At 40.3% G+C, this 23,423-nt stretch overlaps 1 protein-coding gene and 1 long non-coding RNA gene across 8 annotated transcripts in view; one reads left to right on the plus strand and one right to left on the minus strand.

Annotated features, from left to right (window-relative positions):
* SLC12A1 (solute carrier family 12 member 1) overlaps nt 1–23,423 on the plus strand; it is a 93,777-nt gene that overhangs the window by 31,757 nt on the left and 38,597 nt on the right. For all 7 annotated transcript variants that reach the window (XM_082387654.1, XM_082387656.1, XM_082387655.1 and 4 more), the window contains 8 exons: nt 6,464–6,548; nt 9,665–9,816; nt 10,975–11,082; nt 11,401–11,524; nt 13,318–13,419; nt 15,320–15,475; nt 18,939–19,038; nt 19,816–19,927. In XM_082387654.1, the coding sequence (XP_082243780.1) occupies nt 6,464–6,548; nt 9,665–9,816; nt 10,975–11,082; nt 11,401–11,524; nt 13,318–13,419; nt 15,320–15,475; nt 18,939–19,038; nt 19,816–19,927 (939 nt within the window). The remainder of the gene's footprint in view (nt 1–6,463; nt 6,549–9,664; nt 9,817–10,974; nt 11,083–11,400; nt 11,525–13,317; nt 13,420–15,319; nt 15,476–18,938; nt 19,039–19,815; nt 19,928–23,423) is intronic.
* LOC309626677 overlaps nt 1–23,423 on the minus strand; it is a 96,533-nt gene that overhangs the window by 8,930 nt on the left and 64,180 nt on the right. The window contains exon 4 of the long non-coding RNA XR_014243352.1: nt 2,307–5,359. This is a non-coding gene — a long non-coding RNA (uncharacterized lncRNA). The remainder of the gene's footprint in view (nt 1–2,306; nt 5,360–23,423) is intronic.

Below are 23,423 nucleotides of genomic sequence, written 5' to 3' on the forward strand. Positions count from 1 at the left end.
TTCCAAGATTTTGGATCATCTTTACTATCATTACTCTGAATTCTTTTTCAGGTAGACTGCCTATTTCCTCTTCATTTGTTTGGTCTGGTGGGTTTTTGCCTTGCTCCTTCATCTGCTGTGTGTTTCTCTGTCTTCTCATTTTGCTTAACTTACTGTGTTTGAGGTCTCCTTTTTGCAGGCTGCATGTTCATAGTTCCCGTTGTTTTTGGTGTCTGCCCGCAGTGGCTAAGGTTGCTTCAGTGTGTTGTGTAGGCTTCCTGGTGGAGGGGACTAGTGCCTGTGTTCTGGTGGATGAGGCTGGATCTTGTCTTTCTGGTAGGCAGGACCACGCCTGGTGGTGTGTTTTGGGGTGTCTGTGACCTTATTATGATTTTAGGCAGCCTCTCTGTTAATGGGTGGGGTTGTGTTCCTGTCTTGCTAGTTGTTTGGCATAGGGTGTCCAGCACTGGAGCTTGCTGGTCATTGAGTGGAACTGGGTTTTAACATTGAGACGGAGATCTCTGGGAGAGCTCTCGCCGATTGATATTACGTGGGGCTGGGAGGTCTCTGGTGGACCAATGTCCTGAACTTGGCTCTCCCACCTCAGAGGCACAGGCTTGACACCCACCCGGAGCACCAAGACCCTGTCAGCCACACAGCCCAGAAGATAAGGGAGAGAGAAAGAAAGAAAGAAAGAAAGAGAGAGAGAGAAAGAGAGAACGAGAGAAAGCGAGAGAAAGAGAGAAAAAGAGAAAGAGAGAAAGAAAGAAAGAGAGAAAGAGAGAGAAAGAAAAAGAGAGAGAGAAAGAGAAGAAAGAAAGAGAGAAAGAGAGAAAGAAAAATAAAGAAAGAGAAAGAAAGAAAGAAGGGAAAGAAAGAAGGAAAGAAAGCAGCAAGGAAGGAAGAAAGAAAGAAAGAATGAAAGAAAGAAGGAAGGAAGGAAAGAAAGAAAGAAGGAAGGAAGGAAGGAAGGAAGTGAGGAAGGAAGACAGAAAGGAAGGAAAATAAAGTTATTGAAATAAAAATTTTTAAAATTAAAAATAAAAAAAAATTTAAAGTAAAAAAAAAAAAAAAAAAACAGACAGACAGAACCCTAGGAAAAGTGGTAAAAGCAAAGCTATACAGACAAACTCACACAAAGAAGCATACACATACACACTCACAAAAAGAGAAAAAGGAAATATATATATATATATCTATATATATTAAAAAAAGGGGGGAGGGAGCAACCAAATCAATAAACAAATCTACCAATGATAATAAGCTCTAAATACTACACTAAGATAAACATAAAACCAGAAACAAATTAGGTGCAGAAAGCAAACCCCACATGTACAGTTGCTCACAAAGTCCACCGCCTCAATTTTGGGATGATTTGTTGTCTATTCAGGTATTCCACAGATGCAGTGTACATCAAGTTCATTGTGGAGATTTAATCCACTGCTCCTGAGGCTGCTGGGAGAGATTTCCCTTTCTCTTCTTTGTTTGCACAGCTCCTGGGGTTCAGCTTTGGATTTGGCCCTGCCTCTGCGTGTAGGTTGCCTGAGAGCGTCTGTTCTTCACCCAGACAGGACGGGGCTAAAGGAGCAGCTGATTAGGGGGCTCTGGCTCACTCAGACCGGGGGTGGGTATGGAATGCCGGGTGAGCCTGAGGCAGCAGAGGCTGGCATGACATTGCAACAGTGTGAGGAATGTCGTGTGTTCTCCCAGGGATGTTGTCCCTGGATCGCAGGACCCTGGCAGTGGCGGGCTGCACAGGCTCCCGGGAGGGGAGGTGTGGAGAGTGACCTGTGCTTGCACACAGGCTTCTTGGTGGCTGCAGCAGCAGCCTTAGCGTTTCATGCCCGTCTCTGGGGTCTGCGCTGATAGCCAAGGCAAGTGTCTTGCCTCTTCGGCAGTTCCAGACTTTTTCTCGGACTCCCTCCTGGCTAGCTGTGACACACTAGCCCCCTTCAGGCTGTGTTCACGCAGCCAACCCCAGTCCTCTCCCTGGGATCTGACCTCCGAAGCCCGAGCCTCAGCTCCCAGCCCCCACCTGCCCTGGCGGGGGAGCAGACATGCCTCTCAGCCTGGTGAGTGATGGTCGGCACCGATCCTCTGTGCAGGAATCTCTCCTCCGCACCCCTGTTGCTGTGCTCTCCTCCGTGGCTCCGAAGCTTCCCTCCCACCCCACCTCCCCCACCTTCGTCTCCCCCAGTGAAGGGGCTTCCTAGTGTGTGGAAACTTTTCCTCCTTCACAGCTCCCTCCCTGAGGTGCAGGTTCGGTCCCTATTCTTTTGTCTCTGTTTTTTCTTTTGCCCTACCCAGGTACGTGGGGAGTTTCTTGCCTTTTGGGAGGTCTGAGGTCTTCTGCCAGCATTCAGTAGGTGTTCTGTAGGAGCAGTTCCATGTGTAGATGTATTTCTGATGTATTTATGGGGAGGAAGGTGATCTCCATGTCTTACTTCTCTGCCATCTTGAAGGTCTCTCCATGGTAAATTCTTGAGCAGAGATATGGCATATAAAAAGTATGATGAGGCTCAGAAAAATTAAGTAACTTGTTCAAAATGATTCAAGTTGTAAGTAGTACTGCTTAGCAAAATTTAGCTCTGGACGTTGAGCTTCTGGTTTCTCAGATTTGGAAAAGTATCAGAGGTCACTGATATACATTTCTGTAAACTGTAAGACCACATTTAAATTAAAGAATATTGTGCTTTCTTTAGACTCCTCAGAAACAAGTTTTTATTATTAGATGCTTAGTAGTCAGTTCAGCTCAACCAACACTTATTACTTACACCAGGCACAAGAGAAGCGAAGAAGAGCTTGCTTGATCCTTCTCTCAAGGAGCTCATGGTCTAAGAGAGAGACAAATTAACTCTATATGAGTCATAAAAAAACAAGAACAAAATCTTGTGCAAGGGAAATATGAAACAGTAACTGCCTGTCCCCAGAGAAGTAAGGGAAGTCTTTCAGAGGAGGGGACATTCAATCCAGATTTGAAGTGATGAATAGGAGTTCATCAATAGGACAAAGAAGGGAGGGACATTTGGAACAGAAAACAAGGACTGTAAAAAGGCTCAGAGAAAGATGCTGCTGATGGAAATTATTTTATGTGTGGAGTGGGGTATGCAAGTAAAATCTTTTCATCAATATATTAATAAACATATTTATAAAGGAACTTCTGTGTGTCCTAGGCACTCTGGAAGTAAGCAAAGAACTAGAGGATATCCCAATCTAAAAAAAAGGCAAGGCTTAGAATTCCTTTCTCCCAAGATAAGTGCTAACTTGATTTAGGATTGCTGTATTAGTAAAGAATTTTATTTATCTATCAATCTGTACTGAGAAACCTCTGATTTTGAGTTTACATTGTAAAGAAAATGAGTTTACATGTAAAGATGTCCTATCATGACTTTTGGGGCACATGTGGTCATAGTATTGTTGTAAAAAGTTGCATTTTTTCTATTTAAAAATACTTGGGTGGTTTTACAATTAAGTTTAACTTTTAGCACATACACTACTGTATACTGTTATGTAGAACTCAGAAATCCTTTAAACTACGGACAGTGGAGTTTGGATATTATCCCACAACTAGCTAGAGACACTAAGGAAGTTAGATCAGAGAGTACCATGATTAGATACTCATTTTAAAGCGTTTGCTAGCAGCTTGTGAGGGATGGATTAGAGGGTGGGGGTTGATAGGTAGGGAGACCAGAGGCAGAAGATCAGTTAGAGGATATCACAGTAGTCTGGATAAGAGATGACATGAGCCTAAATTAAGGCCATGGCAGGGAAAATGGATCAAAGTGGTCAGCTTTTGTTAGAGTTAGGAGAGGAAATGGAAAGGATGCTTTTTTTTTACTATGATCTGCTGTAAGAAAACATTATATATCACAACCAAGTGCCTACATGCAAAAATTTCTCCAAACAGTTCAATACTGTATTACAAATGATGTCTTCCGATATTTTCACATCAGTTCTATTCTACTGTATTCTTTTCATGCTGGCTAGTAACCTAGTGAATTGATTCCATGGTGAATAGAGGCTCAGATTTGGCCATTGGGGTTGAAATGGCAGAAGGACATCAGAGGTGAGATGTCTAATGGGCAGCTACATGTATGAGTCTGGAGCTCTGGAAAGAAACTAGGCCAGGACTGGAAGCCATGGCATGGATGAGTCCGTCCAGGTCTGGGTAAGAAGGAGGAGAGAAGCAGACCAAGGTAGCGCCCAGGGGATATTCAAAATATAAATGGTAGAAAAGGAGTCCACAGAGAAGAAAAAGAAAGAGCTAAGAGGTAGGTGAACCCAAGAGAGAGAAAGTCAAGAGAGAAGAATGCTATGAGAAGTAGTAATTAACATGATCAAAAGCCAGAGTGGTCAAGCATGTTAAGGACTGAGAGGTGACCATGTGTTGGGAAGTGGCAAGGAAACTTCAGAACTTATAAATAATATTTCTTTCTGAGAGTGAAACTAGAACATAATAGACGCAGTTCAATTTAGTAAACATGTATTGTTTCTACACTATGAGGATATGCAAGACTCTACCTCTGCTCACAGCCTCAGAATCCTTCTCAAGATGGCTCTTCAGGCTGCCAGTGACAGTTAACAAGCATTAGCACAAGGGGATGCTACAAGGCTCCCATCCTGAACCTTCTATTTGTTAACACAGTATTGATGATCTGTAAATATGTGCCTGGGAGAAGATTTGGGAGGTACCCAGGTCTAATCAGGACAGTTAAGATGCAGTTTCAGAGATGTAAGATTAGGATATGGTTGACACTCAACCAGCAGCAATCTAGTAGACTGCATTCTGTCCTAAGGAAAAAAATAAAATATTTAATAAAGAAAGGTGAAGGAAGGTGAGCTTTTGGGTTACTGCCTAAGGGATGAAAATTAACATTTAGAGTGAAAACTAAGAATCTACGTCCTGAGCCCTGTCTAGGGGAAATGTATCCAGAGCAGACAACGTGAGTATATGACCAGACATTAAGATATTGGCATCCCGATTTATATCAGGTCAAGTTTGACCCTCATGTAAGTCCTAAATAAGTAAATTTAGAGCTTGTAGCAGATAGTTCTAAATATAAACTAAGTTTTTGTGTTTTAGGTATAAGACTGCTGTCCATCTTCATACCTCTTTTCCTTATATATACTTCCTTTCTTCCCACTTATATCAATTCTTCACATTTCACTCAGATCCCAAGAAATCCTTAATCAATAAAATAAAATTTGAACATACCATGAATGAGATTGAGTGGGGTCGCTTTCAGCCACGGTTGCCTTCTTCTTCCTTCTATGTGCTACTCAGTTACACACACTTGCCACATTCTCTTTTGGAGACAGTAGTTTGGAATGAAGAGGTTGGATATGTCTGTATCAGAACAAACCATGTGTGGAGATATTCCTACAAGGATGGGAAGGAATGAGTAATTACAGAGTGGCTCCATAGGGCTGGCTTACTCCCCTGTGGGGGCAGATTTGCTTGGTTTAGTTAACATTTCCAGCTGTCAGGTTGTGTCTGCATTCACCATGAGTTGATTTTTCTGATGGATTTGATCAGCAGATTTAAGTTAACAAAACACAAAACTCAGACTTTGACTGCATTGATTGCTCACTTGTATCGATGAGTCTCATGTCTTCTGGTGGGGGAACTGATGTCTACTGAGATTGTGCTTTCTTCAATTCGGTATTTATTGACCCCTACTATATGCCAGCACTGTCTTTTATAAGCAATGAATGCACTGAAATCTCTATTTAATAATCCCTGTTAAGCTGAATTCTATTATTTAGAAGATATGCTGCTTGGAAATTGATTATTATATGATTTAGCCCCCAAAATAGGATATAAAGTGGTATATTATATATGATGTGAGCTCAGCTCAGTGAATTTATATATATTTATGGGCAAGAGAAAAGCCCATTTTCTGGTATAAGCTTAAATTTGCCTCTTTCTTTATGCCTGCTTATGGAAATCAATATCTCCCATTGTAGTTATTCCTGAACTAGATTCCAAATGGGAGCTTTGAGGGATTGGAGAATTTAGCAGATCATCTTTTTGCTCAGTCAAAAGTAATTTTTTTTAAAGTAAGCCTAAGCTTAGTACAAAACAAATACACACACAGATATCGTCAATGTGCCGGGTATGTTTGTGTGTCCCCCCTAATACTTTAAGGTCTGATACATCTGCATGAAATTCACAGGAGATAAAGGGGAGGGGAAGGCAGTGGTGAACTAACTAGTCTACTTTTCTATAAAAACTCCCTCCTGGACAGTTATAAATCTCTTCTGTTCAGCACAAAGTTATACAGATTTCTTTATTCTCTCTAAACACCCTGTCTTTGTCCAAAAAGAACTGGAGCTCACCACTTTGTCATTTGCTTGATTTTTTTCTTTAGACCTCGCCTCAGGAAGGGTAGCCTAAAATTTTCAAAATACAGAACTAACTCCAAGTGATGTCTGTTTCTTATTCCACTCTATCTCCTCATTCCTCCGCATTATTTTTTCAAAGGATCCCCAAGATGCTATCCCAAGAGGGACCATGCTGGCCATCTTCATCACCACTGTCGCCTACATAGGAGTTGCTATTTGTGTAGGTAAGTTGTGTGTCTCTGGTGTCAGAATGCCAGAATTACAAGGGGTCCAGTTGTTTTTCATGTCAAGTGGGCTTTCCATGGAACGTAAGTTGAAATTTTTTAAATAGGTAACAATTTTAATTCCCTTCTTGGATGCTCTAGGAGTTTGAATGCAATTAAGCTGTAACACAGGTGTCTCTGGGTCAGGGATAGAGTAGAGGTAATCAGATTGTCATTCTACCCGAACACAGAAAGGATCCCATTTTGCTGCTCTAGGTGATATTTCCACTGCCAAGGAAGCCACCATTTCCAGCACCCTCCTCCCTTGCCTTTAGGAGGCAGGTGAGGAACAGAGTAAGAGAAAAGAAGCCCAAAAAACAAAACAACAATGACGAAAGCCTTAGGAAAGTACACAAGATACAGAATTGATAACTGTGTCTCCTCCTTGCACTGCTGTCCCTAATATGGAAATGCCACTGTCACCAATTGTCAGGCAATCAGACTAGACCCAGCTGCCAGCAGTGTGGGCAGCCAGCCCCCACATTGCTCAGTGAGCATAAAATATGTGGATTTGCCTGCTGTTCTTTTTTTAAAATTTATTTTATTTTATTTTATTTTTTTAACATTTTTATTGGAGTATAACTGCTTTACAATGGTGTGTTAGTTTCTGCTTTATAACAAAGTAAATCAGCTATACATATACATATATCCCCATATCCCCTCCCTCTTGCGTCTCCCTCCCACCCTCCCTATCCCACCCCTCTAGGTGGTCACAAAGCACCGAGCTGATCTCCCTGTGCTATGCGGCTGCTTCCCACTAGCTATCTATTTTACATTTGGTAGTGTACATATGTCCATGCCACTCTCTCACTTCTTCCCAGCTTACCCTTCCCCGTCCCCGTGTCCTCAAGTCCATTCTCTACGTCTTCATCTTTACTCCTGTCCTGCCCCTAGGTTCTTCAGAACCTTTTTCTTTTTTTTTAGATTCCATATATATGTGTTAGCATGCGGTATTTGTTTTTCTCTTTCTGACTTACTTCACTCTGTATGACCGTCTTATTACTCAGCCATAAAAAGAAACAAAATTGAGTTATTTGTAGTGAGGTGGATGGACTTAGAGACTGTCACGCCTGCCGTTCTTAAGCTGACTTTTGTTCCACGTGCTGCCTGCAGCCACACCTCCTCCTGGTTGGGGGTCACCTCAAGCTTATGCCATTATTGGAGAGGAAGGAATGTGGAACATTCAGAGAAGAAAACTCTTCTGTGCACACTCAGGAATACAGCTCCAGGCTGGACCACTATGGAAGCCCAGATGGCCATTTAAAAGGGCATATCCTAATTGTCCTCTGCTTACTATAAAGGAAATTGAGAAAGTACATATATCTGGAGTTGGATTCTTTAGAAAAAAACAAAACAATTAACTTAGGTTCTTTCTTCTCTCACTGTCTCTTATTTCAAGAAATTGGATAATGTTGTTAATTGTATTGTTGTGACATTTCCAAGTTTAGTTACATGCAAAGAGATTTTATTCCAGTGCTTTAGGAAATCGAAACATTTTTTAATGACATTGAAATCACCTAAATTTCCCAAATGGTTTTTCTTTCTCACACAAAGTAAGGAGGAAGAAATGAGTAAAGGAATAGACCTGACTTCAGAGATTCTTCTCCTTTATTGCTTCTTATGGGTAGAAAAATCTGTGTTTCTATACTTTTTCCAGGGAAAGAAAAGGATAGTCATGGGGTCCCTGGCCTGTCATTAGAGCAAATAATGGTTCATGGCTTGGCTTCATAGGAATTTGGGGAGTTCTACTATGCAGAAGTTAAAACACATGATTTTAAAAAGTCAGCTCAACATAAATGAACAATGCAAAAAGGTAAAATCTGAAATGGATCGTTTTGCTTGGTAACCAACATCCATACTTTAAAGTACTTAAGCAGAGGCTGGCAGGCCACTTCTCAGGGCTATATAAAAAGGATTCCTGCACTGATTATTTTAAATGGCTCTTTCAACTAAAAGATTCTACAAGCTTTAAGTCTTTCCCAGATTCAAAGAGCAGGAATTCCATGACTATAATTGAGGGTTCCCATTAGTATCTGTTGCTGGGACGTCTCTTAAAATAATTAGCAAGGAATGAGAACTCACCCTGCCTGGAGACTGAAAAGCCAAATGAACAGTTTCATTGACTGGCATTTAGTTTGCAAAGTATCCTTCAGGGAGTTCAGAAAAGTTTATATATATATATATATATATATATATATATATATATATATATATATATATATATATCTCACACCTATATTCATACCTTTCAATAATCCTATCAAATACATAATGGCAGAGATTACAGTTAGAAAAATTAATAATAACAGTCAGTGATTAAAATATATATCGAGAATCTTTAAAAAGTTCATAACTCATTTTAGGGAATCTATCCTAGAGAAATGCTTCGAATTACAGAAGAAAGATTTTATGTGCAAAGATGTTCATAGGATTGTTTGTAATGGAAAATAACAGAAATACCCAAATGTATAAAAATAATAGGATAGACTGAGATAAGTATTTGATAGGATATTATTTGACCATGAATATTACCTAGGAACTCTTAATATTTTATCTCAAAGTATTTTCTGTATCATTTAAACCATTAAAATTATATAAGTAAAATTATAATGGTTTAAAAAAGTTAGGCAAGGAAAATCATTAGTTGAAAATAAGAGCTCAGTTCTCCTAATCACTAGAATTCAGTAATGTCATCCCTTGGTTCTCTCACAGATGAGAAAATAAATTCTTCTATCTGAAAAACTCCCAATCAGTAGCACTAACCCAGAAATTTGAATTGAATCAATATTATGTGCAAAGCACTGCTGAAAGGAAGGGAGTCTCAATCCCGAGTGTCTTCCAGAGGCAGGCAAAAAGCTAGGACTTAAACTACCCAAGGCAGGGGAAGCGGCAACCTCTTAGAGATAGGGGTCACTCCCAGGCCTCAGAGGATGCGAACTTCCAGGTACCAGTCAGAGGAAGTGTTGACAAAGAAGACAGGATAGGTCAAAGTAAACTAAGTGTGTTTTCAGAAGGAAAACCTTAAGGGAGCAGAACCCTTCATGTCAAGAAATGACAAGGCTTCGTTGTTTTCCCAGGGGCCTGTGTGGTCCGAGATGCCACCGGGAGCATGAATGACACCGTCATTTCTGGGATGAACTGCAATGGTTCAGCAGCCTGTGGGTTAGGCTACGACTTCTCAAGATGTCGACATGAACCATGTCAGTATGGGCTGATGAACAATTTCCAGGTTCGAACCTCAGAAAATAATAATGTTTATTGATACTGCTTCCATTTTTAGAACATCATGTATAATGAAACTTCTGACTCCGCAACAGATTGGTTATTGACTGATTCGAATTCAGCGAGGAACAATTCGTGTGGGAGGGAAGGGAGTCATACAGGCATTCATTATGTGGTTACACTCACTGTGGTGGGGGGAGAACAGGCAGTTGTATGAATTGCGTCACCAGGGAAAGATTACCACCGCCATTATGCATCTTCCAATCAACTGTGTAAGATTTCCTGGTGGGGAGATGGAGAGACTTTGATTAGCTAGCACTAGGAATGCATTTCATGCCTGGGCTTCAGCTTAGGAAAAGCCTCTGTTGTGGTCCTGGAGTGTGTGGAGGACAAGGCCAAGAGGGAAACTGTGAGTGGCAGTTGTGGGGAGGTAAGTGAGGGGGAAGGAACAAGGGAAGTTGGGAAAACTGTGGAACCTAAAACATATTAATTTGTCTGAATGATTGGTGAGCAGAGGGAGAAGCAAATTTGTCGTGAAGGCTTCATTCATCTAGTTTAACAACCAACAAAGAGAAATTAACTCAGCTGAAGTCATTATTCCAAAATATGACTTAAATTGATAGAATCTCATCATGTCTCAGATCTAAAATTATGTTTAATGAGCACAGAAAAAGCAAAGGTTTGAAAAGCCTCTATGTGCAGGAAGAACAAGAAAGGCTAATGCCTTTAAAAAGATTGGTAAACAGCTGGGTCCCTCCCCAAACCTTATTAAAATACCACTTTCTGCTGAATAGAATTTCCCATTATCCAAGAAACAGATTCCCAGAAAGGACAGAGGGGGAAAATGTCAAAATCCTTGAAATCATTTCCCTGTTTATTCTTTACAGTATCTTCTGGATGTATTGTGGTGAGCATTTATTATTTTTATTTAAAAAAGAAAAAGAACAAACAATAACAAAGCCATTTCCATTTTGGAAAAAACAATTATTAAGAACTTGAGAATGAAGCAGGGGAAAAAATATATGCCTAGAAGCAAATAGCTCATTAAAGAGATTCCAAATCACAGAAAGTGGAAAGGGAAGCATGTGCATAAAATTTTGGCTTAAATTTTTTTTGTTTTACTCTCTGTTGGCTGAGTCGCCTAACTTGAACCTCTCTCCTCAAGGTCATGAGCATGGTGTCAGGGTTTGGCCCCCTCATCACTGCTGGCATCTTTTCTGCAACACTCTCCTCGGCCCTGGCCTCCCTCGTCAGCGCACCCAAAGTTTTCCAGGTGACAAAGGCACAAGAGCATGTGCTTCTCCCTCCTTCTGTTGCCACTGAACATGGATCAAGCTGAAATATCCATTCTCACCGGCAATCATTTTCCATCACTTTCTGAAGCAGTTTAATGTTTGCACCTGGCTCCAATGCTATGTCTGCCACATAGTCAAGATCAATTCAAATAGTATAAAGAATGATAAACTGCAGTGTTAACTTGTGCTTCATATTATGTATCACTTCGTCTTTCCCCAAATCTTGTTAGAATCACCCAGGGAAAATGACTGTGCATAGATATAAATGACGAATTTCTCCTCTTCTTTTCCATTAGGCTCTGTGCAAGGACAACATCTACAAAGCCCTGCAGTTCTTTGCAAAGGGATATGGGAAAAACAATGAGCCCCTGAGAGGATACTTTCTCACTTTTGTTATAGCCATGGCATTCATTCTTATTGGTTTGTAGTTTTCTTGTTCTTACTGAAAGCCAAAGAATTCTGATTACTCATAGGGTTTTCCTTTGAGCTCGAGACATTACCTGTTTTATGTTTAATACCCCATTTGGGAATACTGGAGTCTGTCTAAGAAGGAAATGAGAAATCCTGTGTGTGGAGGACCTTTGGGGACTTGAGGTGGGCTTTGGACTTTAATCTCTTCTTTGAATCTGAATGTGGGAAATCCATCCAACCAAATGCAAGCGAAGCCTTCCTCCAACCCACCCAATATTGTCTAATCCCACAGTGTCCCCCAGCTGCCACCTGTCTTTACATCTCCTGACAGCCAGCAGGAGAGGTGAAGTGTCTGCTCTCAAAATGTGGTCTGTTGACCACCTGTGTCAGAATGAAAATCACCTGTGGGTTTGTTAAAGTGCAGATTCGTTAGGCCCAAGGCCAGAGTTAGAATCTCTGGTGATAAAGGAATCTGATTCTTACAAGTTCCTGAAATTCACAGACCACTAAGGTTTGAGAACCACTTAGCTCAGCTCTTTCTCCTTAAGCAATAATCTCGGCTCCTCCTCCCTAAGCAATATAGAAATAGCTACACAATCTTGGAGAGGCACATGCATCATAGTTAGCCTGCACATTCCTCACTCCTCCCTAGGGTACCACGACTGTGGGTGAGCATATTAGAGGAAAAGAAGCAAAAGGCAAGGATGATGGTACCTATGCATAGACAGGCAGAGCCAGATTCAGCAGTGGTGCCAAACAGTGGGGGCTCCTCCTCATCACATAAACTCAGGAAGTGACTCTCTATATCTACACATAATCACTCTAATGTTTATTTTTTTTAAATCTATGTTTGTTACATTTTTAAAAATTAAGTAAAAAAGTGATTATGTGTAGATATGTTTCAATTGTGTAATTTAAACTTTAAGACTTCAAATTATTGTCCTAGACTGCATTTAAGTGATCAAATAGCCCAAAATTTTAAAAATCGTATAAATTAAATAATACTCTCAAAGGTCACTCTTTCAGAACGCTGTAGCTTAGCTTCGTGGCGCCAGCTTCGTGGCAGCTATTTTTGCCTACTTTCTTGCTGGCGTCCGTGTTCTAGATTCACACCCAGCTGCCACCTACATTTGCATCACTGAGGTTGATAGCTGTCTGATTTTCAGATAAATGAGAATGTCTCTAAATTATTTTTATATCATATAGTAAACAACCCAGCTAGGATTCAACCATATTGGACATTTAGATACTGAGGTAAAACTTTTTTTGGCAAACCTTGAGAGGTAGAATTCTTTAGAGATGTAGAAAAGTACAAATGACTAACAAAAATTCTGAAAGTCAGAGAGAGCAAGCTGGGTATATGCAGAGATGTATCCAATTAGATGATTCTGGTGCACTGGTATTTAACTAACCTGTCACCCTGCAGAACCTTTTGATTGTATACAAAGCAGATAAAGAACACTATGTTTGGTACCTCTGAAATAGCTACAGGGGAGTTTGTCATCTGCCTGGTCTCCAAATACTCTATCCACTCCCACTCGAATCTTCTGTAGGTAGAGGTCTTGATTGTCTATATTTTTTGATTGGTAAGTTTTCTTGTTTCTTACTTTATAGAAACCCTGGCTGAAAATATATTTGTAAATGAGTGCAGCCCCAAAGAAAAATCACTAACTTCTTAAACTTTGACAGATGCTAGCTATGCTTTCAATTTCCAAATAAAGTCAAGTTTCCAGGCTATAACAGCTGTTCAGCCCCTGGTCTCATCACTCATATGTACATACTCAATTCTGCTTCGTTCACAGCGGAACTGAATACCATTGCTCCCATCATCTCCAACTTTTTCCTGGCCTCATACGCACTTATTAATTTCTCCTGCTTTCATGCCTCTTATGCCAAATCTCCAGGTAAGTTGACTTTTCAAAACTAAAATAAATCTAAGCAAACAGTTTGTCTCAATAAAATGAAATAAGTCAGTGAAAAGTGCCTGATCTGTGTTTATATGTTTCCTTATATCCTAGTGGGTGGTGTAATTCACTTTATTTTGGTAAGTTGGGGGATGACTTCTGAAATAGAAAAAGAATCATTTGAGCAATGGCCTTTTTGACCAACCATAAAGTCAATTTTCTCCTGCAGCAATAAATTATTCATTGCAAGAGAAACCACATTTATTTCAGCAATAGAAAAACACCACCATTTATTTCCAGGGTGAAAGTGACCACAGAAGTGGAATGAATGTATGTATTTGCAACTTCCTTACTATCAATTTGTTTCCTGCCCATGGTGCAGAAGAGAAGGATGATAGTTCCCATAATTGCCTGCTGAGTGCAGTCAGTGCAAATTCACATTGAAGCTGGTGACATCCCTACACTCCTCACACTGTTGTTTAAAGTGGTGCAAAATTTCACACCAAAGAACCTTCCCCTATCTTTGTCACCCCTCACCTCTTCTTTGCTTCCACTGGCCAGTTAGAAGAAATTCTAATTTTCTTCTGCCTTTCCACCAGAATAGAGACTTGTCTTTATCAGCCCTCAGAAAGTTCTTCACTACAAGGACTTTTATCAAGGATATAAACACATCTTCACTTTATTAGGGTCTGCCAGGAACTCAAACCTCCTTTGGAAAACCTGCTGCAAATATGACAAAATATACATGGAAGGAGAGCCTCATCCACTCAAGGCCACTAGGCTCCAAAGATAACTGAAGAATTTTTGTTTCTGTTTTGTTGCCTTGTTTTAAATAGAGAACAGAAGGTTCTAGTCAGGGAATACAGCAGATCATAGAAATGTGTGCTGCCATACCATGTTGTGTTCATTTTTAAAAAACAAAGTGAAGTAACTGAGGTTGGCAGGGGTAAGAGTGGAAAGGAAGGAGGAAAAGAGGAAAAACAGAAAAGCACAGAAACACACACACACACGAGTCAGACTGAGAAAAATAAAGGCATTTCCAGTGATGTTCTTGAAGTGCTATTTCCATCTTGTGGCCACTTTGGAAATTGCTCCTGAAGACGGAAAGTTCTGTTGTGTTTTGGCAACTCCAAATTTAAAATATGCTTTACCCGTAGACCAAATGTGCCGTTCAAATCAGAGCTCCTTTATCCTGACCATACTGTCTCCCAGCTTCTTTCATTTCAGGGAACTAATAGAACACGGAAACCCCCATGCATATATGAATGGTGAGAAATATTTTCTTTGCAAAAGGCATGATAAATTAATGCATCACGTTTAAGAAGCCATCACAGAAAAATTTCTCCCTCTTTTGCCATAGATTATTATTTCTGAAAGGGCAAGCACGATACTCTTAGAGTAAAAGAAGAGCTAGCACGAAGTCAGTGGATTGACTTTTGATGACTGCTCTGCCTTCCCCATGGGAACAATAAGCCTATTGTCTTAACCTTCTCTTTCTTGAGCCACCAAGGTGTTCATCCCCCAAGCACCCGCCCCCCCCACCAGCTACTCCCCACTCTTTCCATCTCTCCTGCCTCCTTTCAACCCTTGATGGCATAGATATCAGACGCTTAGGGATTCGTCGTTTGGGAAGACATCCCGGCATGCAGGAAGTGCGGAGGGGCTATGATTGACACATTTTCTACATTTCACAGCTTTCTTATTTGGTGTAATTACACCTTCATAGGCCAGGGACCAAGATCACAGAAAACAAATAATAGAGTTAGGAACTTGACGTAAAAGTTCTGATTTTTATGCTAGGAAAGAAACCATGTTACCTACAGTCTAATAATACACAGCGGTATGATGGTGATAGTGTGGAAGTTTTTCCTGGGCACATAGATTTTTTTTTTAATTTCAGGATGGAGACCTGCATACGGTATTTACAACATGTGGGTGTCTCTGTTTGGAGCTATTTTGTGCTGTGCAGTCATGTTTGTCATCAACTGGTGGGCAGCTGTCATCACCTATGTCATTGAGTTCTTCCTCTATATCTATGTGACTTACAAGAAGCCAGGTAAGATAAGATTGTATTGCAGGGGGTTTCCTAAGAACTCTCTAACTATCCATTCACTCAACAGACGTTTATTTGGCAGCTTCTATGTGTTTAGGTGTGCCATGTGTATGGTGGATATTAATAATATGATGTACTATGATAACAATAGTTAAACTCGTTGAGCACCTTAAATGTACTCATTTAATCCTCACAATAGTGCTGTATATTAGGTACTATTAGTCCCATTTTACAGATGAAGAAACTGGAGTTCAAAGAGATGACCACTTGCTGAGGTAACCGTCAGGATGGGATGGAGCTGATATGTTAACTAGAGTGTGTATGATACCAAACCCCACAAGCTGTCCACTATATCACCTTCTAAAGTCCTGATAAATGAGATATAGTCCCTGTCCTCAGGAAGCAGTCTTACACATAAGCAATTAACTATACTACAATATAGCAAGCACCGTGAGAGTGACATGAACAAGTTACTGAGAAAAGGAGAAGAAATGACTAACTGTGAGTAGAGATGTACAAGAAAACTTCCCTGGGCTTCCCTGGTGGCACAGCGGTTAAAAATCCGCCTGCCAATGCAGGTGACACGGGTTCGAGCCCTGGTCCGGGAAGATCCCACATGCCGTGGAGCAGCTAAGCCCATGCGCCACAACTACTGAGCCTGCGCTCTAGAGCCCACGAGCCACAACTACTGAGCCTGCGAGCCACAACTACTGAGCCCGTGAGCCACAACTACAGAAGCCCACACGCCTAGAGCCCGTGCTCCGCAACAAGAGAAGCCACCACAATGAGAAGCTTGCGCACTGAAACGAAGAGCAGCCCCCACTCGCCACAACTAGAGAAAGCCCACGTGCAGCAACGAAGACCCAACATAGCCAAAAAAATAAATAAAGTAAATAAATTTATAAAAGAAAAGAAAAGAAAACTTCCCTGGTTCATGGCTTTTGTTCCCAGGGTCAAGCACTCAGTAGGCACTTATAAATATTTGTTGAATGAACACATAAGCTACTTTTTTTAAAAAAGGCAAGAGACTAGGATGGGTTAATCAGATAGAGCCAGGGGAGGTTATTCTAGGCAGAAGAAAAAGTGTGAGTGAAGTTAGGAAGCATGCAAGTATGTGGCATATTTAGGAAGCTCCAAGGCCTTTACCACGATGGAGTCCTCGGGTGCTGAGGAGAAGGGGCCTGAAGGTGAGCCTGGAAGGGTAGGTTGGGCCAGATAAACAAACTTAAGTGTCGTGCTAAAGAATATGGAGCAGCAAGAAGCTGCCATAGATCATTCAGTTGGATATGAACTTTGGATGTTACCTCTAGAACCAGTGAGAAGGATGGATTGAAGCTGGGAGAGGCTAGAGATTAAGGAGTGCAGTACTCAGAGGTCCAGTCTCAGGGGCCAGACAGGCCCTGAGCCATCCTCACACTCTCCTTACCATTACTCCACAAGTAAAATAGAGAAGGTAGTAACTACTTTGGAGGGTGTGCTTTTGTTGCTTTTCTTTATCACTTTATCCATTTTTAACATCAGGTATAATTTATGTATGGTAATATTAACCCCCTTTAGATGTACAGTCTGTAAGTTGTAACAAACTTACCCAGTCTTGTAACCAACACCACAATCAAGATAGAGGACATTTCCGTCATTGCTAAAAGATTCTGCGCAATCTCTTCCCCCCAACTTAGCCCCTAGCAACAACTTTTCTGATTTCTGTTCCCATAGCTTTGTCTTTTCGAGAGTATTATGCAGAACCATATAAAATAGTGTGTAGCCTTTGTGTATGCTTTCTTTCACTTAACATGAGGTTTTTAGATTCATCCATGTTGTTGCAGGTAAAAGTATTTTGTTCCTTTTTGTTGTTGAGTAGTATTCCATTGTATGAATATATCTCAATTTTTTAAAAAATGTATTCACCTTTGATGGACCTTTGGGTTGTTTCCAGCTTGGGGTGATTATATCTAAAACTGCTATAAACATTCACACACAGGGCTTTATGTGGACATATGTTTTCGTTTCTCTAGGAGTGGGATTTATGATTATATAATAAGTGTACACATAACTTTATAAGAAACTGCCAAACTGTTTTCCAAAGTAGCAGTATCATTTTCCATTCCTAACAGCAGTGAATGGAAGTCCTATTTGCTCTGCATCCTTGGTAGCACTTATTACTGTCAGTTGATTTTTTAAAAAAAAATTCTAATCGGTGTGGTTTGGTCTGCATTTTCCCGATGACTAATGATGTCAAACATCTTATTTGCCATCCACATATCTTCTTTTGTCAAGTGTCTGTTTAAATCTTTTGCCCATTTTTTGAGTTGTTTGTTTTCTTATTATTCAGTGGTAAGACCTCTTTATATATTCTAGATGCAAATCCTTTAGCAGTACATGTTTTGCAAATGTTTTCTGCAGGTCTGTGACTTGTTTTTTCATTTTCCTTACAGTTTTTTTTTGAAGAGCAGACATTCTTAATTCTTATAAAGTCTAATTTATCATGTTTTTCTTTTATGGTTGGGCTTTTTGCTTCTAATCTATCTTTCCCTAATCCAAGGTTACAAACTTCTTCTGAAAGTTTTAATGCTTTAAATTTTTAATTTATGTCTCATCCATTTTGAGTTAATTTTTGTAGTGTGAGGAATGGCTCAAGGCTGATTTTTTTGCATATAAATATCCAATTGATTAATAGGGCTTTTAAAAGAATGAAAGAACCTAAGCTATGCTAAATGCCCAGTGCATAGTCAACACAATCAATATTAATCTTCTTTATCTCCAGATAATTATATCTCATCATTTTCCTGGCTATTCTGAGCAAGACTGAGGAGATGGTTCTGTCTGCCATCTGGGATGAATCTGTACATTCCCATCAGGGACTTCTTATAAAATTTAGAGGATCCATCTAATATTTAATTTTTTTAATTTAAGTCAGGACATGGCAGTGCTTACCTCCCTTGTTATGAAGATTAGGTCCTAAAAAAATTAAACTAAAATGCTTGCTAAAGATTGACCCTCTTCATGGACACCTGGAAGTAAGAATTCCCGAGCTATTCAGTTTCATTATTCAAATATAAAGATTACTGCACACTGTCTTATGTATGCACAAATGCCTCTTTTCTTTTCAGTTTAAGAATTTGTGAAGACCTCTTGAATTTATTCAGGGGCTGACCATTTTCCCAAATCTATCTGCCTGCAATGTGGTTATAACACAGCCTATCCCACCAAGTAAGGTTTCTTAGGCTGCAGCTCTAAAGTCTGATCCTTAGCTGGAAAGAGAGGTCTCACTTCTAAGAATTCACAAAGTGTTCACAGAAGGACACACTTCTCTTTCTAGGAAATACTACATTATGTTTTCTCTTACTTGGGTGTTCGTCACTGCTGACATAGCCAAGGAAAATCATAGAAGGGGGTGGCTTATAAAAATATTCACAGTATACAGAGGGAAGCTGGGTGCTTTTATGCCAGATTTCTCCTTCGTCCACAGATGTGAACTGGGGCTCCTCCACACAGGCTCTTTCCTACGTGAGTGCTTTAGACAATGCTCTGGAACTAACTACAGTGGAAGACCATGTGAAAAATTTCAGGTAAAACTGGCTTCTCAGGCATCCTGGTGTTATTTCACATTAGAAGTAGCTTTCCTCTACGGGAGACCAATGCACTAGTTACACGCTTTATGGATATATTCTAAGATAGGCAGTCTTACAAAACTGCCGCATTTTCACGACAGCACCTCCTATGAATGAGTGCTTCTTTTCTTCTACTCTGAGCTATGCTCACCCCCAGCTATAATCTCTCATAGTGCTGGCTGTCACCTTCCATGAACAGATAGAGAGGGGATCTCAGTGACATGATTTCAGAGAGATGTCCCCAAATCCCCACACACATTAATCATTGTTGCTGTCTCCATTCAGCTTAAGGCTTTGTGGCTTACGGAATTCCCTTAGGAGAAGTTACACTCTAAGTTCTTCATTAGTTATATCTTATTTTGAATGGAACCTCAAACCACAAGCCTTGAAAGGAGGGTGAAGGAAAATAACATGAAAATACTGGTTGGAAAAGGACAGGTTGTATTGGGGATTTGGGATAGGGTATTGTCCAGAGGAAAAAGACAGGGGGAACCCAAGACTACCTTTTCCTTACTTTACATTTTTACTGTCACTAACTAAACTAAGAATGCAAAGATGGCAAGATTCGCAGGAAGTCATGATGATTCAAGACTTCTAGTGAGAAACCCAAGAAATAGGAGAGCGGTTGTCCCATTTTGCCAAGCCTTCTGTACCAGCCCATTCCATTGGGGTGGTTCTGGGCTCACAGGCTTCTTGCCATAGCCAGTTCTCACATCTTCTCTTCTCCACTTCCAGGCCCCAGTGCATTGTCTTAACAGGGGGACCCATGACAAGACCTGCTCTCTTGGATATAACTCACGCCTTTACCAAGAACAGTGGCCTTTGCATCTGCTGTGAAGTCTTTGTGGTAAGAGCCACTTCCTCCCCTGAAGGTGCTTTTTCCTCCCTGCTCACTTGTGTTCTTTTAGATGAGCCTAACAGGTAAACACAGTGATTGGAGAATGGCAAGGCAGTTTGGACAAGGACGCTTTTCCTTGATTCATATAGCAAGGACTAGCAAGGGCTCATGATCCTGAATTTAAATGAGTGGATACAATGTGTTTCAGATTTCAGAAGAGACCAACTAAAAGTGATAAATATTTCTAAATGATGGTCTTTGAGTCAAGGAAAAGAGAATTGGCTCAGAAATAAAATGAAATTATTTGGGGTGATAACTGTCCCCAGAAATATGAAAGGATAGAATAGAAAGGATAGAGCCAGAGAGCACTATTATATAGATTAACTGATGAGGAGAGAGCCAGAGAGAATGGCCTTAAATGAAAGCATGTAGAATCTAGATTAAATATTTGGATAAACTTAATGACACTACAGATATCTAGGGAGTTAAACCAAGTTCTCCATGCCTTAGATAAATACTCAGAGCTGAATGAGTTCCTTTTTTGTTCAGGAAGTATGTGGTAGACTAATGATAACTTATTCGTGGTTTTCCCAGGAGGTATTCAAAGTAGATGCTAAACATTTAACCATAATTACTGACCAATCACCAATCTATAAAGTGAGGAGAAAGCATTAAAATTATAACAAAGTAATAAGTCTAAATTCTCCAAACCAGCTACTTCTACTTGTATTTGCACAGTGTGCTCTCACATGCTCTCTCTCTCTCTCTGTGTATGTGTCTCCCTGTTTCTCTCTCTCTCTCATGCACACATACCACTCAAAATCCTCAACAATGCCAGTGTATTATTATCGTACTTACCTATTCTTCAAAGTATTTTCCTACAGTTTTTCTTATTTCAATCTACATAACAGGCTAGTGAGGCAGAGAGGAAAAGAAGCCCTGTTCTCACTATACTGATTAGAAAAGTGAGATTCAGGAAAATTAAATTATGCACAGGGTCACATGACAAGAAAGAGGCAGAGCCAGCATATTGGTCCAAGTCACCCAATTGTGCTCTGTGTTACAGTATGAGGAGAAAGCCTTAGCAGACTTGTATCCCTGAGAGTGCTGTCAGAATCAGGTACCACTCCCTAAACTTCCAATACTTGCTGGGGAATAGGGCTGTCAGGAAGCTGCGTAACCCTGCAGCCAGCCGACTGTGCAATGATGCAGGGGTTAATTCACCACATGTCATCATGACCAGCACTTAAGCATCTTTTTACACTTGGCAATACTCTAAAATGCAATATGAAGCAAGCTGGTCATATTCTCTTTCCTCTCAGTGCTTATATGATAATCACTCAAACAATATAACTCAATGTAATAATCCCGTAGTGGGTAGAGGGAATCCTACTGACTACATAAGATTGACAGGTTAAGTAATGACCAACAGTGACTCCAGAGGATTTTTAAAAATCTTATCAAGAACCCTTCTCTCATCTTTGGTGCCCTGGATTAGTGGATTTCATTTTGGCCTATAAAACACAGGAGCCAGTTTTGATGGAATAAGCAGTTTGGGGGGCTTTTCTTCTCTAGCAATTTAGAGAAAACTTAGTTTAGCAGGCAATAAAATATCTTTAGGACAGGAGAAATGAACTTGGAGTATAAACAGTCATATATTAGCAAGGGAGAAAAGGTCTTTTTATAGAGATGAGATATTACTTTAAATTAACCCTTTGCTGCCTTAACTATAATAAAACAGTATGATTCTGGAATATCATTTCATGTGAAATAGGTACTTAGGTCTGTATCTCTAATGGCCCTGGTTGTTTGACATGTATATTGGACCACTTTATACATCACTATGCTGGTCCCTCTGAGTAAGGCCCAAGAGCCTTGCTCCCAGGTGCTGAGGTTCTCTTGGGGACAGAAAATAGTTACTGTATCAGTTAGTGACTTTCCAGTTAGCTACCCTCTGTGAGCTCCTGGGGCTGCAGATGCTGTCAGCATTTTTCAACTCCATGCTCTGTTGTCAATCATCTTTGCAAAGAAACAGATGGAAGGGGATGTAGCGGAAGTCGACCTACCATTAAATTTTTTTTCCCAAAAGCATGTGGTTGGTGGTTAGGCCAACCTTGTGGCAAAGGTTAAATGGTAACAATGATGTTGAGAGATAACAATTTAATTTTTAACTCTAGGAAGTTCATGCTCATGGACTTTTGAGACACACAGTCAAGTCCTGAATCACTGTTTTGCCACTTATTAGCTGTGAGTCCCTTGGGCCCATAATTTAGTCTCCCTATGCCTCAGTTTTCTCAGGTATAAAATGGGCACAATAATGATGATGATGATGATGATATGATGATGATAGCACCTATGTTTGTTACAGGGTTGTGAGAAATCTGTAAGATAAGCTTTCTAGTAGTCAGCTCAGTGTCTGTCAAATAGTAAATGCTCAATTAATTTTAGTTGTTACTGTTGATATTGTCATTATTATGGTATATTTTCGATATACCATGGTTGCCATTTTCATTCTGAAAATATATCCCCTTCAACAGAAACCTAAAACACCCTCTCTTAGAGAAACCAGGTCCAAACTTTGGATCTTAGACTCTTAGGTATCCAATGGCTTGATCAGGATAGAATAGTGAGATACGCACTCCCACGCAACTAATCACCGGACAGCAGGCTCTGTGCTCCATCCCTCTGGTGACCTCCAGTTACTTGACGTGCTGACATGAAGTGCCATACACTACAAGGAAGGAGCAAGACACAGAGCTCACTGGCATTTCGATGCTGGTGGGTAGACAGAAAACACATGCCCCCAGCTGCCATTTCCTGCAAAGAGGCATTTTTAAAGGACTAGACATTGTAGCCCTACAAGCTGCTGAAGTTGAAATTAAGAATTATTCTTTTGCTGGGCCCCAAGCCCACACTGTAGCCTTCCAACTATTCAACTAACTCTTACACTCACCCATCAGAGCCTCTTCCTACCTCTTGCCTTATTCTACTAAGCCTAAAGATTTCAGATGAGGGACCCCTCATCAGGACAAATTAGGGGATACTTTTTAAGGAATGCAGCTTGGTAACTTAAAATAATGTCTATTCTTCTCCTGTAAATTACCTTATAATAAGTCAGTGATATACTTATATCCCGGGAGCCTTTATATTCAACATGTAAGTAATTTTCTTTTTCTTGTGTGCCTCACTCATCTCACCATATGAAGACTAGGAGTAGGATTCCACCTTCTAGCATCCCCTCGTATTTCTGAGCATAGCCAAGTTCAGTGGGCTCAGCAACAGGCAAATATTAAGTCAAGGGTTGTGATCTCCACCAATTCTACCCTATGTACCGTGGCTTAAAAAACACTGCCTTTCTTTGTCAGTTAGTTTCCTCACTTATGCATAGTAGCTGGAGAGATAGTAAAACCAATCATTGCAGATTACTTAGTTTGGACTTATGTACCCTTAATTCTCTGGGTACACTACATTCAGTTCTAAAAGTATTACACTGTCAGTTCATCAA

The sequence above is a fragment of the Balaenoptera borealis genome (genome assembly GCF_965194805.1).
Source record: "Balaenoptera borealis genome assembly, chromosome: 3".
Lineage (NCBI taxonomy): Eukaryota > Metazoa > Chordata > Mammalia > Artiodactyla > Balaenopteridae > Balaenoptera > Balaenoptera borealis.